Here is a 19,750-nt window from a genome sequence, read left to right on the forward strand (position 1 = left end):
TCTCCAATGGCAGTACAGAAAATGACATTTACCATATCTCACACTGCCATACTATCTAACATGGTAACTTGCACCTAACCTCTGGTGGGGCAGGGAGGGACTTTTACCAAATGAATGAATGAGTGACTGAGAAAATGAGCCAATTGAAGCTAAGCTTTCTTAATAAACACATCAGCATTCCAGGATATAGATTTGCACTAAAAACAGAATTTGATAGGCGACAGAAAATGATTTCTACTTTTATTTCTCTGAACTGTTGGACATTTTTTAAACAATCAGGACCTAAAGCATCACATACTCTTACCAGATTCTACCAAAAATTTAAGGATTAAAGAATATAATTCTCCCATAAGTGGAACATTGCAAGTACACACCCATATGAAAGAAAAGTAGCAGTACAGACTCCAAAAGAATACATCAGAAAATACTGAAAGTTAATAAAAATAGGAGAAAATTAAATGTTAGAAGAAAAATTAATGTCATGGTTACAACTAGATGGAAAATTTCAGTGCCCAGAAAAATGAAAAGCATTCAATGGTTTGCAACATCAGTTAATGGACAATAATGTTCAAGAAAGGAACACAGCAGTGTTTGGTCTTCCCTTCAAAATTACCAAACCAATTTTTATGTATTGTATTTTTATTGCATTGTATGTTATTTATGTATTGAAAGTATAAACTCAGTCCTGAATATTACTACTACTTGATGACCAAAATGTTTTCACTGTGAGGTTAACAGTGTATGGCTACAAAATATTTCCAATATAGATTTTATTTTGATAAATGAAGAAGAGTTAAAGAGTACTTAATATCACAATAGGATATCTTATTTGCCTAGAATATTCTCTTTGTAATAACTGTCTTACTTTGCAGCACTCATCACTAACTTATTCATCACTAACTTCTTACTGAAATGATCAACTCTCATTTGAATGTGTAATTTCATTACAAGTGGGGGCACATGCAAAATGAGCTACTTAGAGGTCACAGAAAGATAGTTTCACCTCAGCCCATCACTACTTAAGGAAAAGCTGGTATATACATTATTTTGTTGCTTATGATATAATCATAACAGATTGGATCCAAATGGATGTCCACTGTACATTATATTCACAAATTATAAACTTGGGGAAAGATGACATTATCCCTAAGATGGCTTACTAAATGTATTTCTCATTAAATGGCAATAATAGCTATAAAATTATTCTAAACTTGAAGCCTGTACCCTTTAAAAATATGGCAGATAGTGAAAATGACTCTAATAACAAAAATTACAATGCATTTTTGCAATTTTCAAATGCTTTAAGTAATGTAGTTTTTTGTTTTTTGTTTTTTCTGAAAAAGTGAAATGCTCTCTTGACTTATGCTGGTGAGTTTTATGTTGCTTTCTGACTCTTAAGACCCAGGTCACAGTTCTACCATGTTAGCAACTTAAAGCAGCTTATTAGGAGAGAACATCACAAAATAAAAAGAAAGGAGAGGAGAGGAGAGGAGAGGAGAGGAGAGGAGAGGAGAGGAGAGGAGAGGAGAGGAGAGGAGAGGAGAGGAGAGGAGAGGAGAGGAGAGGAGAGGAGAGGAGAGGAGAGGAGAGGAGAGGAGAGGAGAGGAGAGGAGAGGAGAGGAGAGGAGAGGAGAGGAGAGGAGAGGAGAGGAGAGGAGAGGAGAGGAGAGGAGAGGAGAGGAGAGGAGAGGAGAGGAGAGGAGAGGAGAGGAGAGGAGAGGAGAGGAGAGGAGAGGAGAGGAGAGGAGAGGAGAGGAGAGGAGAGGAGAGGAGAGGAGAGGAGAGGAGAGGAGAGGAGAGGAGAGGAGAGGAGAGGAGAGGAGAGGAGAGGAGAGGAGAGGAGAGGAGAGGAGAGGAGAGGAGAGGAGAGGAGAGGAGAGGAGAGGAGAGGAGAGGAGAGGAGAGGAGAGGAGAGGAGAGGAGAGGAGAGGAGAGGAGAGGAGAGGAGAGGAGAGGAGAGGAGAGGAGAGGAGAGGAGAGGAGAGGAGAGGAGAGGAGAGGAGAGGAGAGGAGAGGAGAGGAGAGGAGAGAAGAGAAAAAGAGCACTTCTAAAGTTGGGTTTAATAAATAATTTGTTTAAAGGAGCTATCTTTGTGGCTCCAGGAAATGTCCACTGCTGGAGGATATTACCAGAAGAATTTGAAAATGGGAGCACAAAAAAAACTCAATTTCTACCCCTATCCTATGATTAAGAACATATACTTTTGGAAGGAACTGGGTGAAAATCTGCCCCCCCAAAAATCCTCCACCAAAAAAATCTTAATTCAGAATAAAAAATACTAAGCATTAAAGAAATCATGTTTGCCTAGAGATTCCAAACCATTTCATGTGCTTAGATGTGCAATGACACCCCAACAGAGGACTGGATTATCCTACCCTAAGCAGCAACCTGCTATGTTCCACAGTTCTTATTTTAATAAATTTTTGAATGAATCTTAATTTATTTCACAATAAGTCACCTTAAAACTTATTTCAGAAACCTGGATCCTGACCTTACATTGAGCAGTTCATAATCCTTACTTTTTATCCACCACACACAACTCCCTCTTCATTTTCTTTCTTCTATATATGGCTCACAGTGATCCTGATATACATTTAGTTCTCGGATTAACATTTCAGATGTTGGCCCTCTTTCAAGACAGGATCAGAATAAATTTATCCATGAGCCCTTTGTTAGTAGCTTCTCCTAGTAAGAAGTATGTTTTCATTTAAATAAATTCCTATAAAGACAGATGTGGGGGCTGGAGAGATGGCTTAGCAGTTAAGCGCTTGCCTATGAAGCCTAAGGACCCCGGTTCGAAGCTCGGTTCCCCAGGTCCCACGTTAGTCAGATGCACAAGGGGGCGCACGCGTCTGGAGTTTGTTTGCAGAGGCTGGAAGCCCTGGCACACCCATTCTCTCTCTCTCTCCCTCTATCTGTCTTTCTCTCTGTGTCTGTCACTCTCAAATAAATAAATAAATAAAAATTTTTAAAAAAAGACAGATGTGGGTGCACAAACCTATAATCTCAGCAACGAGACAGAGGCAAGAGGATCATAAATTCAAGGCCAGCCTGGACTATATAATGAGACTTAATCAACAGATATATAGATGATAGATGTAGATGACAAATATATAGCTGATATATAGAGATGATAGGTAGGTAGACAGATGGATGGATAGATGGATGGATGGATGGATGGATGGATGGATGGATGGATGGATGGATGGATAGATAGATAGATAGATAGATAGATACATAGATACATAGATAGATACATAGATACATAGATACATAGATACATAGATACATAGATAGATGATAGGTACATGATATATGAGAGATAGATGATATAGAAAATGATGATTGATTGATTTTTCAAATAATAAACACATACTACTGTAATTATGTTTTCTGAAAAATGTGTGTTAACCATGCATACTTCTATTCTTTCCTGTTAGACTATCTGCCCTCCTTGGGCAGATCCTTCTCCCCCAAAGCCTTTCATGTCCTTATAATTGCTAACACAGGGTTGTGAACTTAACTGAACTGAAAAAGGTATCAGCTGAACCATCTGTCAACATTAAAATAGGTGGCTAAACAGCTACCCAGCTAAAGGTAAACATCTTATCTCTGCTCCCAAAGTCACTAAAGCCGAAGGGTTAAAACTAAAGGCATGCTAGAGTCTCTGGGCAGCAATATAAATAAATAATCATTTCTAATCATTCACTATCAAATTTTACTCATCTTAAGAACATATAAAAGCAATTAATAAGAAAGTGTGCCGATCTCCATGCCTTTCATGTCTTACTCTTCAGTATTTTACAAATACGGAAACTGGATTGTCCACAGTACTATTTTCAATATTCTCCATAGATGTTCCTTCTTTTCCTAATTTAGCAGTCTTTTAAATACTTTGTAGTTAAGTCTTGGTTTGGGAAATTTGAGATTAAAAACCTTCCATTTGGATGCCTTGCAATTCAGTTAAGTGGCCCCAAAAGAGAATGTTTAAATTAATGGAAGATTAAAGCAAGGAAGAGTACTCTAAAAGGTATTCCATAATGGGCTTTGTCACCATCTTCTCTGTTCTATTGAGAGAATAGTCAGTTCCCAATAGGCTGAAAGTTTATAAGCTAACCAGAAGTCTAGTTTAACTATTCAAAGTTAAAAATGTCAGAAAAATAAAAAAAAATTGGTAATGGAAATGTTGCCATGCTGTGAAGCGAGGATCATGGCAGGCAGGTGCTGGAAACAGGGTCATAATTCAATCAAGCTAGATTTTGACGTCATCTGTTACAGAAAAAAAGCCAAATGGTTTATGAGGGCACCAGAACCCCCGAGATTAAATTACAGCCCTGATATTTAATCATGGGTCTTACTTTGTTATTTTTAATAACACGATACATTTTAACAGTTATTCGTCAAAGGTCTCAGCCAAATTAGAGCCTATGATGACAAGTGAGCTGGATGATGATGTCCATCTCACACAATCTCAATTTCTCTTATTTTTCTTCAGATTATGCAGTTTTTTTCTTCTTTTTCTTAACAAACATATAGGTGATACCACCTAGTAGGGGCCAAACCTTAATTAAAACCAGCACAGGCTCTGTCACCACAGGTTGGGACATGTTTATTTGTGTCCTATGATAGCTATAACTAACTGTGTGACTGGGGGAAAAGACATTTAGCTTTCTCAAACACAAAACCCTCTGATTCTGTATCTTTAAAGGTATAGAAAATATCTAAATTCTCTTGTAAACCTAAATGTCTTCAAAATACCTACTGGTGAAAAAGAAAATGATGAAAAGGTATAACTTCTTTGAGATTCCCTAAACACAGGAATATAAAAATTTTATAGCAGAAAACTTGCTATTTTGTAACTCTACTAGGATGACTGATCAAAGAGGCATTCTAGGAAACAAGAAATTATAAGCAAAAGATTTTAGTGGCAAACGGACAGGTTCTTTACAAAGTAATGTCCAAATACTGCCATATGTGTGAAGGGCTGTTTGCAAAACAAATCAATACAGGCACATTCAACAATGGACTGTAGCTAATAAAGTACATATAGTAATTACTACCAATGCAGTTTAGAAAGTCATTCATTAAATGTTAATTGTCACACAGAAGTACAAAAGCAGCCACTGGAACAATTATGTAGCTGCACCTTTAAATAAAATACTTTCTTACCACCCTGAAATCCATCCATATAAACTGATTTTAAACTCACCTGGGTATTTGATATGCTGATTAACTGGGGCTTTATATATTTTTTAAATGAAAGTAAATATGGCAATCTTTTCAACACTTGTGCTATTGCTGAGGGTCTATTATAAATAAATATGAGTGTATACTTATATATTACTTACAACAGAGTGGTAACCAAGCTTCCTTCTTTAAAGACTAAATTTCTTGTGTCTCTTAAGTCTCTCTAAGCATGAACAGAGTTATGTTCAAAAGTATTCCCCTTAAACTAAACTTATGGACTCAACGCATGTATTTGAGTTTAAATAGGTCAACAAACATAAGCTTATAAATTTGGTGGCCAATTTTGAAATATTTAATCAGTGTATTAAGAGACCAGTGACAAAAATAACCTTCCCAAAAAATCCTGTAACATGCTTCATTTTCTCTAATACTTAGTGTGGTTTAATTAACTTGGAAGAGCACCTGGTCTTTAAAAAATAGCTCATACAGTACAAAACTAAGGAAGGAGGAATGTTTCTGTGCCTACCTTGCCCCATTTTGATGTGACATCTATATGAGATCTGATTTAACCAACATACATAGAGATTCCAAAGACTTGGCCAAGAACATTTTGGTTCAAGACTGTAAACTGAAGAACATTTCAGAACACACCATGTTCCTTATTAGGCAACTTAAGATCTGTAATCTAAACTTATAAGAAAAGATCTAAATAGCACCATAATACTAAACATTGGAAATCACAGGCCTGAGGCCACCAGAACTCAACTCCAGTCCTTGGATAAGGTTGCAAACTTCCAATATAAAATGTAGTTTACCATTAGGAGTAAATGTTTGATCTGTAAAGCTTACAAAATTACTTTGTTTATCATGGCAGATGAAAGCAAAAAGAATATTTTTTTAGCTCAAAACAAAACTGTTTATATGACAGCCTTTACTGCTGCATGATTCTAAGCATTTAAGACAGATTCAAGCAATTAACAGCATAAACTTTCATTGCATAGTTCTATTATATATGTTTATGTGACTTCACTGTTTGCCTGTTATTTAAGTGATTTCCTCATTACAATAGTAGAGGAAGGATAATTTGCTGATGCTGTCAAAAAATGCTAAGCATTTCAGTCTCAATAGTTCTTGGATCCCCGTGCTTGTTTAATGCCTTTTATTTACTTAAGTCAGTGTCAAATAGAGTACTCCTTCCTTCTGAATTTAGAAAACTAACATTTTAAGCACATGTCTCATGAGAGACATATCAAAACTTCCAAACTGCTTATTTTAGTGATGTAGACTGAATTTAGGATTGTAGTGCTTGAATGTTCCATTTCAAAGATCACACAATGAGCTGCATGTTTCTTTATACTTAAATATAAGAACCTAATTGTTTTCAGTTACTAATAGGTTACACTGGGTTAGCCTAACTGCTAGTCTGATTACAGACACAAAGATAATTGAAAAGAAAATACTTTCATGGTACCCATCTAGCTACCAATCAGCTATAGAATGAAAACACAATTTTTTAAAAATATCTGCTATATTTTCTCTGTGAAAATATGATAATGGAAGGCTGATATACTCCATCATATTGAAGTCCATCATAAATTAGAAGGGTATCTAACTTGGGCACTAGGCCAGGAAACATAATGAGTATTGTTTATATCATTACCTTAAATATGTTCTAAAAGTGCTTTCTATTCTAAAAACATAGACACCATTTCATGCCAAGCCTTAACATTATATTTGGTAGCTAAAGAATCTTAAAACTATGAGCTTACTCTTGATGCCTGTAGGTGTGCCTAAGTGCACATGTGTGTGCACCCATATGTGCTTCTCTCTCTCTCTCATTCTCTCTCTCTCTCTCTCTCTCTCTCTCTGTGTGTGTGTGTGTGTGTGTGTGTGTGTGTGTGTGTGTGTGAAGTACTGTAAGGATTTGGGACTAAGTAGGACTGTATTTAAACTGAATTTTATTACTGTCAACTTTGAAAGAAACTTGTTTAACTCTCAGTTTCCTCATCTGTGAACTTGACATGGCAATCCTTGCATTCCTGGGAGGATTGAAGCTACAAGATATTCATTCACATGGTACAGCATGCCACTGGGCACATTAAGAAGCTATAATTCAGTGGATGATGTGCTTGCCCTCACTGTTATTCAGTTCAACATCTTGCAAGTGGGCACAGAAGAGACCAGATGAGAGAGAACAATCATTAATCCAAAACTTAGCCTGAAACTTAAGAAAAGCAATCAGTGGCCACATGAACACTTACAAAAACAAGTATTAGCACACAAATCCAAACACCTCATGATGCAAAACAAGGGAGAGAAAAACAGTAGTGAAACCCATGCCATTTCCAATAAAGGGTTTGCAGGGTCACAAAGTTAGCAAACCCAAGCACGTCTTTTAGAATAACGAAGGCACAGTGTAGAAGCTCTTAGCCAGGGCTTCTGAGACCCTTGGCTATGCAGTGCAGTGCCTCGAGGCCCATGTCTTCCCATGGCTAACCCAAATACTATGTTCCTAGCATAATGTCTTTGATACGACTTATTACTATACTTTTTTGTTGTTGTTGGTTTTGGTTTTTCAAGGTAGCGTCTCCCTCTAGCTCAGGCTGACTTGAAATTCACTATGGGGTCTCAGGGTGGCCTCAAACTCATGGCAATCCTCCTACCTCTGCTCCCACATGCTAGGATTAAAGGTGTGCACCACCACGCCTGACACTACTATACTTTTTAAAAGTCTACTAAACTGTTTGTACTTTACAAAAGCTACACAATCACTATGACTTGTATAGGAGTGGAACTTTATGTACACACACACACAAGCACACACAGAAGAAAGGGCAGTAAGTAGCTCTCAACAAACACTTTTAAAGGGAGACCTGTTCTTTTTTTTTCCCACACTGGCACATGAACTCAAAATAATACATATTGAAGTGAATGCAGAATGTGGACCACTTGAATATTTTCTCTACCAAACACACAAAACTGCCTGTTGGGGTTGATTTTATTTTCCCCTCAATGAATTGTTCTCAACTGGTGTGTCATTTTGGTGTCACATGGACATAGGTTAGCAAGCTTACATAAATGCCAAGAAATGTTTTTCCTCTTCCAGAACTAACCCAGGAGTGAGATGTGGCATGTTTTATCACTATTTAATGGTTCCAACACCCTCGTGTATTTGACAATCTTTAACAAGTGCTGGACACCTAAGTAAAACTAAACAACTTCAAGGGAAAAGCCCCCAGATAAAATGAAGGAAGGGGTAGGATCCATCATTGAGTAGCTAGCTGTACATACATATAACAGATGTGACCAGAGTTGATCTAACAAGTTCTTCAGTATATATAATTTTAGCAGCCCAACTTTAAAATGACTTTTTAACAAGACAGCAATGCTAGTATGTTCATCTCAAACATAATCACATAAACTACCATTTGTTATCTCCGAAAATGAAGCTACTCCTCATCAAACTGTACAGGTGCTGAAGGAACTTAGTTTTCTTTGGGGACTTCCTCTTCCTCGTTTTTAATGACAATTGTCTCAGCACGCAAGCTTGTGTGATGCTTTTAGTTGAAGATGAATGATACAACAGATATTAAATCACTTTGGATATTATTTCTTAAAAAATAATTCCAGAGCCCACCAAGTTCTCCCTGTTCGGGTCATAGAAGCCCTGGTCCATCATGGCTGAATTGTTTTACTGCTTTCTGCTGAACACCTGCAAACATCAAACAAAAACTGCTGGTCCTTTCCTGGGTTGACAAAAGCCTTTCATGTGAAAAATGCTCCCTGGGAATGTCAGGCTGTAGCTCAGGTTACATTCCATTCTCCCTAGCAGCCTCACAATTTCTTAAGGTGGTAGGAAAAGCCATGTTTGTGAAATGAAAGATTAAAGAGAATATGGCCACACTTTATTTCCATTCTCACATTGCAGATCACGATGGAGCATCATGTGTTAATGGAATCACAAGCTACTGTAAACTTTAAGCATGAAATATTACCAGACTTCACTTTGAAAACAATGTAGCTGATTTCTCAAATTAAAATAGTTTACTTAGCTCAGATCTCCTTTTTCCTGAATCCAAGTTTCAGAGAGACATCTGACTCTACTCAAGATAATGGATATTAACTTGTAGTAACTTTAGAAAATAATTTCTCTGCAATGTTTCCTAGTTCATTCTTCTGGCTAAAGGGCAAAGTGAAGTTTTTGTCATTTTTAAAAAATTTGTTATGGTTCAAAAGAAGTATTTTATTGAGTAGAAGTAATCTACTTTCCTTACTAACAATAGCCTTGTGTTCTGATATATCTTAATAGATGGGGAAAACTAACACTCCAATCTGCCTCCTGTATATTACATCCACCATCCTACTGCACTGAATGAATGCCTTACATGTTCTATCAGGCAGGCGGATAAAAGAACCCCTACACTTTCTACCCTTACAAGTGAACATCTGGTCCTGAAAACCACACCACTGGTACAACAAAGCTTTAAAGTTCAACACCTTGAAGATAATCCCTGTGTATTCATTAGAAATACCCCAACAGCTCAGCAAGGATGAAGTCTCTCTCTCTAGGTTTATGTATGCATAAATATAGTTATATATCATTGTCTGAACAATTGTAAGTTTTGATGCATGACTCCTTTACAAAATACATTCAGACATATCCAACTTACAAACCTAATATATAAAGTAATCCAGACATACAACTGTCTTTTTTAACTTATTTCACTCTTCTAGTTCATCTTAAGTTATTAACCATATTTAAAGTAATGCATTGGTTATACCAAATGTGCCCAACTTCACAACAGTACAAACAAGTATTTTATACTAACTCAGAAAGTAACCAATCTCTGTGTCTGCTTGGCATCTACTTTTAAACTACATACATAGTTCTTAAGTAAAATATAAAAGAAATTACTGTCAGAGACAAAGTTACTCTTTTGATAGGGGTCTACCAGGAAAAAGAAATTCTCCTACAAGAAACCCTTGTCCTCCTCTTTTCTTCATTCATATTCAAATACTCCTCCTTGACTGTGATATCAAGAATATTATACAGAAGTTTGGAAAATGAACACAAACACAAAAGAAAAGCCCCCAAGCAGAAATAGCATCCTGAATAATAAAGCAAACATAAGATCAATACTGCTTTTCACCAAAGTGAACCCTAGAAATATTAACATATGACTAGGGGAGGCATCTCATATTTTGTAAATAAAATGAAAGATAAAAATTCCCTAAACTTATGTGAGCCAATAACAGTAACTTATTTTAAAATGTGCAAGTTTTAAAAGCTGCCAATTTTGTAAAAATATAATAACTCTACAAATGATATAGGTAAACAGATTTCTTTCATTAGTATTGTACCAGATAAAAAGATATAAAATTATATTCATAGTTGATAGACAGTTCTACTGCCATCTCACAGTTAAAAGATGTCAATATTTATCAGTCTGACTTAAGAATAGTACTGACTAATGTACTGTTATATCCCGCTGCCAGGACCCCTAAAATCCTGCAGCTGTTTAACAGGCATAAATGAATTTAAGCCTTGGACCTAAAGGATAGTAGGCAACAATGTATGACTCCTTATTTAAAGTTCAATGGACAAAAGGGAAATGCAGTTTACATAAATATCACATTTTCAGTCTCCACTTTTAATAAGAGGCATTCAAACAGTCCTGTACCAAAAACTCCTCCTCAGATGCCAGACAATCATTGTGTACACAGATTCCTTTGTGAATACCGCTGCCTGTGTTTTAAAAAGCATCACCCACATATCTCTTATTTATAAAATGGTAATGTCTTTCTCAATACATTTCCCAATATATTTCATTTACAAGTAAATGATGAGGAATAAGAAAGAGCTAAAATATCCACCAGGATATTTTTAAAGATAAGTGAATTTATATTTAGTCTCTCAGATTACCATGAGGCTATTTAGAGCTACAGTTTACTATACAGTACTCATGTGCAAAATTAAGTGCATACTTCTTTAAAAGGGTTAATTGTAAACAGGATATAATAACTGATATTTACAAAGGATTTTACCTTTTGTGAAAGTTAGATTTTCCCCTCTATTTTCAAAGAGAACATTAATTTATCTCCCATGTTAATTTTGGCCTTATCTTCATGTTTCACTACAACTATATTAAAAAAATCACTTTTACATTAAATGATGGTATTTTGAGATAGTTTTCTTGATTTATAAAAGGTTTAATTTTAATTTTGAAAGTTAAAACTTTATATAGGTAATACCACTGATGGGTAATAAGATATCCTCATCATTCTAGGCTAAAATTCAATGACTTCTTTCAGAATACTTCATCAGAGCCAGAAATATCCAATGAGTAAATAAGCAAGTAAGCACATTTAACTTCATACCAAGAAAAGAATTTACATACTTGAGCCAGTAAAATGTCCACTCGCCAAAGAAGTTGGTCCGTTTTTCCCACTGCTCACAGGAGGTGAAAACATCTAAAACAAACAAAGAAATATCACAGTTGAAAAGCAGACATGTGTGGCTTCAGAGTTCACCGAAGATCTTTCACACTCTTACCAAATAACTTAGAGTTTATGCTAAGGGTTTATTTAGCAAAATAAATCGTAATTCAACTTAAAACTAAACCAGACACCTCATTACAAATCCTCTCTCCATTACTACTGTTCTTTCTTTTTCCCTCAGTACTTAGCTTGCCAATCAGTACTACTATATTTTGAACACAGTCCCCACAGCAAGATCAAGACCCTTCCTAGAAAACACTAAATTGACAAAGAAGAAAAAGTTGTTTGTTTTATGATGAAAACCTTGGCCATAAATGTGGCAATGTCCATTTCCATCCCGTAAAATATTTGCCTGTCATCTGTGAACCCAAATTTAAAAAAAAGCCACCTGCACTAAATTCTCATTTCATTTTTAATATGAAAGCAATTTAAGGCAAAGCTCTTTCTCTCTTTCTCTCTCTCTCTCTCTCTCTCTCTCTCTCTCTCACACACACACACACACACACACACTCACTCACTCTTTCACCCCCCTCTCTCTCCAGCATTTATTTCAACCCTAATTGGTTTCTCTCTTTTCCACGTATCTAGTGGATAATACACACCTTCCCTGAGTTAGTGCCTACAAAAAGCAAAAGGATTGAATGCAGAAAGTGCAGCAAGCAGGAAGGGGGTTGCCAAGCTGCCTACTGCTAAGCTTCCTGGCAAAACTTCCGAAAGCCATTTCTGCAGGTCTGGAAGGAACAGCGGTGGCAGCCTGTGAGCCAGGGGCGGCAGCAGCGGCGGCAACAGCATGAAAGAGCCACACTTAGGGGGGTTGCATTTTATTTGTGTGTTTTGTGGATTCTTTTTATTTTGCTTTTCAAATGCATCTTACCCCAAGCTCATCTGGCATGAGACATGAATTCATGCCCCTGATATGTTAGGGTCTTCTTAAGGAGCAAGAAACCAAGGGGATGGAGAAAGACCAAGTCCAGTCGCAACACTCCACAAGTGTGTCATTTCCTCTCCCTGCTGATCTCGGATGAAGAAAATTACTAAAATAGTTCAAGGGCTTCTACAGAATGCATGCTCAGCATATGCACTGGAGTTTGCAGATCCCAGAAAAGAGGTAGACAGGAGGACTACAGGTCCCACGCATACCACACAGTAGCACCATCACTTTAACTTAAGAGGCAACTGGGTCTCTCAGTTTCTACTTTCCATTTCTACAAAGCAATCATTAGGACGGGGTGTGCTTAACTACACAAAGTTATCAACACTCCTAGAGTTCAGGTATGGCCAAGTTGTACTTTACAATTGTGGAGGGTGTTCTTCCCAGGATTTGGGGAAACTGATGGATAAAGCAATCAAGGCAAGTAATTAAACTCTGAAAAAAAAAAAATATGAGTCTATCATCACACCCAAAAATTAGTTTTAAAAAACTTGTCAAAAATGATCTTCATATTTACCAAAGATTCGGCCAATTATAAATTATTCCTGTCCTTCAGATTACGGTGGGTTTCTAGCTGAAGTGTTGAGGGGGCTGGGCTTTTTTTATTTCCCTCTCTTTCTTTCTTTCTTTCTTTCTTTCTTTCTTTCTTTCTTTCTTTCTTTCTTTCTTTCATTCATTTATTTTTTTTTTTTATTTCACAGCTGTTAGTTCCACGTTCTTTCTTACCGCACTGAAATCCAGTAAATCACTCAGTTCTTTGTCCGTCCCTAAGGCAGCCATTCGCTGTTGGTGATGCATTTTAGCAAAATCACACAAACCTAGAAACATGGAAATAACCGCAATCAGAAAATCCAGCCCCAGTCCTTGAAGAAACACAATCGGATTTTTGGAGGCTGGGGGGCTGAGGGGGGGGGGAATGTTGGGGCTGGGGAGGGTGGGATTAAGGTGGAGAGGAGGGAGGACGGGAGAGTTGTTGGGTTGTTTTTAAGATGGAATAGGCAGCAATAGCAAAAAAAAATGTGATATTGTATTTCCAAAGAGACGATTAAACTGGTAACATCCACTATAAAAACCAAATCCGGGAAGTGGGGGGAGCCACACTCTTTCAGCGCATCATTTTATGCAACAGGAGGTAGGGTGAGAAATGAATGGATCTCAGAGAAAAGAGAAACTACTCCCCGATCCGGTCTCAACTTTCCCCCACCCTCACCCCACCCCCTCACACGCACACACTCACGCGCACACCCGCTCACACTCACACCACTCCCCCCGCAGCGCAAAGTAGAAATTAAAGATGAGCAGAGTGCAAAAACATCCAAAGGGGAGGGGAGGCCGGCGGGGGTGGGAGCGGAGCGGAGGGTAGGGTCGTGCAATGGTCCAGCACCCTAATTTGTTAAAGAAAGGGTGGAAGAGATGAAAGTGAGGCCCTAGGCGAAGTGCGCGGTTCCCGGGAGCGCCCCGGGCCGGGGAGGGGCCGGTTCGAACCCAGCGGGGGGAGGATGGAAGGGGTGTTCCCCCCCTCCAGAGCCCAGCTGAGACCAAGGAAGGGCTGGGGTGTCCCCACCCCGTGGCGGGCCGAGCTGAGCCCCGAGACCCGCGCCGCGCATCCACCGGGTACCTACCGCCCGCGCGCGAGAAGGGGCTCCCGGTGCACCGCCGGTGCCCAGGCGGCGGTCATGTCTATCCCCCTGCCTCCGCCGCCACCGCCTCCTCCTCCTCCTCCTCCTCTTCCTCCTCCTCCTCCTCCTCCTCCTCCTCCTCCTCCTCCTCCTCGGCCGGCGCCCGCTCCGCTTCCCCGCCGCTGCCGCCACGGATCCGCAGACAGCCAAGATCCCTGACTCTTAACACCAACTCTCTTCTCCCGGGAGGGGAGGGTACGGAGGGGGAGGGGAGCCGCCAGAGCTCGGAATTGCAAGTTCAGCAAAGAAATGGGTGTGGGGGCTCGGTGCGGGCGGTACTGCTGGGGGTGCACCCCCAACACCCCAGGAACAAAATTTAAAGTCTCAATACCTCCTGTGCCACGCAAAAAAAAAAAAAAAAAAAAAATTACAAACAAAAATGCACCCAGCACCTCATTGCCGCTCAGACCCGCAGCGAACCAACCGAAGCCCCAACAGTTGAGTGAGAGCCCGCTCCATCCCTCCCAGGGACTTTGAAACGTCCTCGAGTTTACATCCCTCACTTCTTTCTCTTACTCTCGTCCCCTCACTCAGACACACACACACACACACACACACACACACACACACACGGCAAAGCAAGTTTATACTAGGCTGCAAATACACGTGATGCAAAAAGACTTTGCCAAGACGGATTATATGTGTATATATATATATATTTATATATATATATATTTCTTTTGCTTTCCATGCAGAAACCAAACTACATTTTGCTGGAGAGATTTTTGTTTTGGTACTTTCGGCGCTGGGGGTGAAAAGCTAAATTGCATACTTTCTCCTTCCGCTCTTTTAGGTCACAAAATCGGATAGCTACAAACTTTGTTTCAAAAAAAATGGTAATTTTTAGGGGGTGTTGTTTTCTCTTTACACTTGAGTTCTTAGGCACTCCAAGTCTGCGCTAGGCAGCACTTTTAAGTTTTCAATTCAACATTTACACTATAGGCCCTGCATGCTCTTAAAACACACGTTTCCACATCACTTTTTTAGAATTAAAATTAAGCTTAAAATTCTACCATTTCGTAATAACATGCTTGCTTTATCCAGTATATGCAACATTTGCTATTTTAAAGTGTGCTTAAAAAATGAAAATAATTTTACAAACCCTGGTATTGTTACATGTGGGAGCATATACCAAATTGCATGCACACACTTTTTCCCGTTGGCAATTATTTAATAGACTGTCCTTTTGGTTTTACTAAAACATTGGGATCGACATTTTAAAAATTCAATTACAAACAGTTTACTCTGACATCAAATTGTAACTTTACCTTCAATGGCCACAAATATGCTCACAGTATTCCAAGGAAAGAGACTTTAAAGAAAGACAAAAATCTTCTGCAAGTACTTAGTATCTCACATGTGTATCCCCCAAAAAAGTATTTTAAGTGGCACTCAGCTCTGCTCCAGGGTTATCCACAAAGTACAAAATTATGCACCTGGTTTTGGGTTTTGCATTTTCCTCCATAAAATTGTAACAAAATACCCTCCCCCGGAAAAAAGTAATCATTTAAAAAAAATCCAACTTTTTCTTATTGTTTGTATAAAAAAAATCAACACAGGAGAGTTATAATTGTTCCTCAAACAATCTTGTTGGTGGCAATTATTTTTCTTCTCCTACAAAGTCTTAAACTTGTTCCAAGTTTAGAGGTGTCTCATCATCATCATCATCCTCATCACCATCATCACCATTGCCTCCCCCGTGGAGTCACATTGATAATAATAGGTTTCCCTGAAAGATACATTGTAATCCATTCACATCCGGGCACCGCGGGTTTATAAAGAGAAGGAGCTGCGGCCGCCGCGGCTCCTCCAGACAATGACTGGGGAGGGGCGGGGCGCGAACGCGCGACCATAGAGAGGTAAACAAGGCACCTAGAGGGGCCGCAAGATGGCGGCGCGCGGAGGCCACGCCTCCTGCGGGGAGGGGCGTCGCGGCGGGCGCCGGGCCGCTCCGCGGGGCCGCGGCGGAGGTCCGCCGTGCGCCGGGTCTCTGGGCTCCCGGGTCTGCCGGCGCTTCCGGCGGGTGAGCGCGCGGACGGCGCGGGACGCCCGTGGGGCCGCGTGGGCTTCCCGAAGCCGGCCTCTGCAGCTGGGCTGGGCCGCCCGCGTGGGCGTGAGCGGCCTGTGACTCGGGCCGCGGCCCGCGCTCCGCCGTAGCCGCCCTTCTTTTTATTTGCCTCCAAAAGTGTGAGAACTTGTTACTCGAAGGAGTCTTCCTTTGGAAAAGCTGTCATTTTTTTTCTCTTTTTATATATTTTTATTCATTTGCAAGAGACATAATGGGAGGGCCAGGGTCTCTTGCGGATGTGCACGACTGCCAGACTCATGGACAGCTTTGTGCATCTAGCTTTATGTGGGTACAAAGGAATTGAACCCAGGCCAACAGGTTTTGCAAGCACCTTTAATCACTGAGGCATCTCTCCACTTCTAACTTTAATATTTTGATGTAAAACTCAAATGATATTTTGTACCCTAAGCTATGACTAGCTCAACTTTAAGTTGTGGGCAATTTCTCAATAATTGTTTTTTTGTTTGTTTGTTTTTGTTTTGCCAGTGAAAGGCAAACAACACAGAGACTTTGAGATTGGTATAGTATCTGGGACAAACAGTGCCACAATGAAAATACTGTCTTCCCATGTCTAATGTCTAACCTAGCCAGTTTGATTATAAAATGATCCCCCAGTCTACGAAGACTAGCTTTCAGTCCTTCCAACAGAGATTAATGAGAATAACACTTTTATATGTATGTGTTTATGTATACCATGCTTACTCTGCACAAGACACTTCTAAGAATTCCACACATACAGATGTTAGAAATCCTGAGAACCTGCAGAATATTTGTTAGTAAACTGTTTATAGGGCAGCAGAAGCAAAGAAAAGAGCATAGTGTGACCCCAGGGCAGAAGCGGTATTAAGTGGTATAAGTTTGCCCAAGTCAAAGTGCTATCTAATAGAGCTCACCTTCAAGAAGCGTTCTGCAGACATAGACCATACTCACCCATGTTCCCAAGCCATCTGGCAGTGAGAACGTCCTAATCTGTATTTTCTGACTCAAATTGGGGGCAGTGACAGAGTTGAGATCGGTTTTTAAGATCTTTTGCTTACATGTAAGTTTCTAGAGAGCAAGACTTGGGAAGTTTATGATTGTTTCCTGTCTATTCACACATTGTGAGCATTCCTTTCTTTTATCCTCATTCCATGTTCTCATCTTAAAATAATAGTTTACATTTAGCCACCACTTTATGTGGCATTACCACAGGCATTATCTCCAGTTCTCAGAGTAAGCCTCTACGGCTCATGGAAAATGAGGTAACTGGCTGGGGAGAAATATTCCATTGGCTCTACCTCTAATCAGCTCTGTGACCTAAGACTCAATGTCAATGAGTTTTGCTGTAAAATGCACAGGCTAGATTAGATAAAAATCCCTTTTAGCTTTTAGGTTTTTAAGATTCCCCCTCCTCCTGAATTTCAGGGCAATATACGATCCGTCCTGAAATCAGTGATAAAATGTGGTTTGAGATCTGAAGGCATCCAATTGCTACTCTAGTACATTTTTCCCTGACCCTACAATCAGAAAACCATGCAACTCCCCTTCCTGTTTTAAATTAAGGGACAAATGTGGGTGTGTTCGCCTTTGCTTTTTCCTGAACTGTCAGATGATAGGTACTTTCTAATTATACTTATGAAGATGAAGGTACCTCAGAAAGGGAGGTTTCAGAGGAAACTGGAATGCTCAGAGATAAAAGAACAAATGTACTAGATATGCTTTCCATGCTTGCTTGATTCAAAGACTCCCTTTGCCTAGGACCCTGCCTGTCCACTCACATGTGCAGGTATGTTTTAGTCACCTCTGGCTGCTGTAACAAAGGAGCATAGTCTAGGTCACTTAAGCAATTAACATTTATTTTTCAACAGTTTTACTCACTTTCTCTCTCTGTCTTGGACTCTCTCTCTCTCTTTCTCTCTCTCTCTTCTTGTTTAGCCTGTCTGCCTTCCAGCTGTACTCTCATATGATTGACATCGAGATGACTCTGATCTGTCTTCTCATAAGACTGATACTCCCATCATAGGGTCTACTTACATGACTTCACCTAAACCAAGTTTCCTATCCAAATGCCCACTTTCTAAAACCATCACAATGGGACTTGAGCATAGGAATGAGGGACGAGGGTACAAACATAGAAGTACTTAGTTCATTACAAGGTAGAAATGGGTATGGATGGCAAATGACTCCTTTCACCCCAGTCCCTCAGTCCTAGCACACTGGAAATGCAAAAATGAAGAGGTAGTGCAAGGTGAATGGCAGAATGGACATGTGTTGTCAGGTGGCTAGCTTTGGTAACCGGGAAGCCAAGCCTATGAGAGCCACAGTTCTAGAAAAGAGAAAACATTGAGCAAGCAGAGAAAACTGAGAGGAAATAGCTCTTTGGGCAAGAAAGAGAGGTCTTGAGGGTTACAGGAGAAGACACAATGAAACCTAAGAAATATATGGATATACTTTCCCAATTACCATAAGGTCCACTTTGTCTACTGTCCTTCAGAGCACTAGTTCATGCAATGTCCACTTCCCCAAATGACATAACCTGTGTACTTTCTTATCTCTACAATGAAAGTTTTTAAAATGAGGGTTTGGACACTTCAAGTTCCAAGGTTTGCAATATTGTCAATATTTTGTTAAGCAGAGCCTCTGTGTCTGGAGGGTAAGCAGTTTACTTCACTCCCATCTGATGGAGATAACTAATTAATAGTGCTACCTATAGTCAAAATTATACATACAAGTGTTAATCTCTTTTCTATCATTGTGTGACCTTGCATAAGTTGCAGATCTGGTCAGATTTTAAGTTATACCTGTCTTAATACCTTATGTTACCAGTGAAAGCTGAATGAAGTGAAGATCAAAGTGGTTTTTAAAATTTATTTATATTTGTGTGTGTGTGTGTATGTGCACGTGTGTGTGTGTACGTGTGTATGTGCACGTGGGTACACCAGTGTCTATTGCAGCTGCAAATGAATGTCAGACTCATGCATGCGATTTTATATGGGCACCAAGGACTCAAACTTGAGCCAGCAGATGTTGAAGCATGTGCTTTTAACCAATGAGCCATCACTTAGTCTCAAGTCTTAATTTTATTTTTATTTTATTTTTTCAGTTTTTCAAGGGAGGGTCTTACTCTAGCCCCAGCTGACCTAGAATTCACTCTCTAGTCTCAGGCTGGCCTTGAACTCACAGCCATCCTCCTATCTCTGCCTCCAGAGTGCTGTGATTAAAGGCGTGCACCACCACATCCAGCTTTATTTTGTTTGTTTGTTTGTTTTTTAATTTTTTTGTTTATCATGTTTATTTATTTAATTGAGAGTGACCGACAGAGACAGAAAGAGGCAGAGAGAGAGAGAGAGAATGGACACGCCAGGGCCTCCGGCAACTGCAAACGAACTCCAGATGCGTGCGTCCCC

At 39.5% G+C, this 19,750-nt stretch overlaps 1 protein-coding gene across 8 annotated transcripts in view; it reads right to left on the reverse strand.

Annotated features, from left to right (window-relative positions):
• The window catches only part of Tcf4 (transcription factor 4), a 349,556-nt gene extending 333,484 nt beyond the window's left edge, over positions 1 to 16,072 (reverse strand). For 3 of the 8 annotated variants that reach the window (XM_045135205.1, XM_045135204.1, XM_004654752.3), the window contains exons 1-3: positions 15,565 to 16,071; positions 13,344 to 13,435; positions 11,587 to 11,659 (exon numbers count right to left, since the gene is read on the reverse strand). In XM_045135205.1, coding sequence (XP_044991140.1) covers positions 11,587 to 11,659; positions 13,344 to 13,415 — 145 coding nt within the window. In that variant the 5' untranslated portion in view covers positions 13,416 to 13,435; positions 15,565 to 16,071. Of the gene's footprint in view, positions 1 to 11,586; positions 11,660 to 11,989; positions 12,098 to 12,288; positions 12,308 to 13,343; positions 13,436 to 14,239; positions 14,295 to 15,564 lie in introns of those variants that run through there. The other 5 variants (XM_045135203.1, XM_045135202.1, XM_004654754.2 and 2 more) reach the window with 5 other exon arrangements.
• Positions 16,073 to 19,750: the final 3,678 nt, after the last annotated feature.

This window comes from Jaculus jaculus, chromosome 15, assembly GCF_020740685.1.
Source record: "Jaculus jaculus isolate mJacJac1 chromosome 15, mJacJac1.mat.Y.cur, whole genome shotgun sequence".
NCBI lineage: Eukaryota > Metazoa > Chordata > Mammalia > Rodentia > Dipodidae > Jaculus > Jaculus jaculus.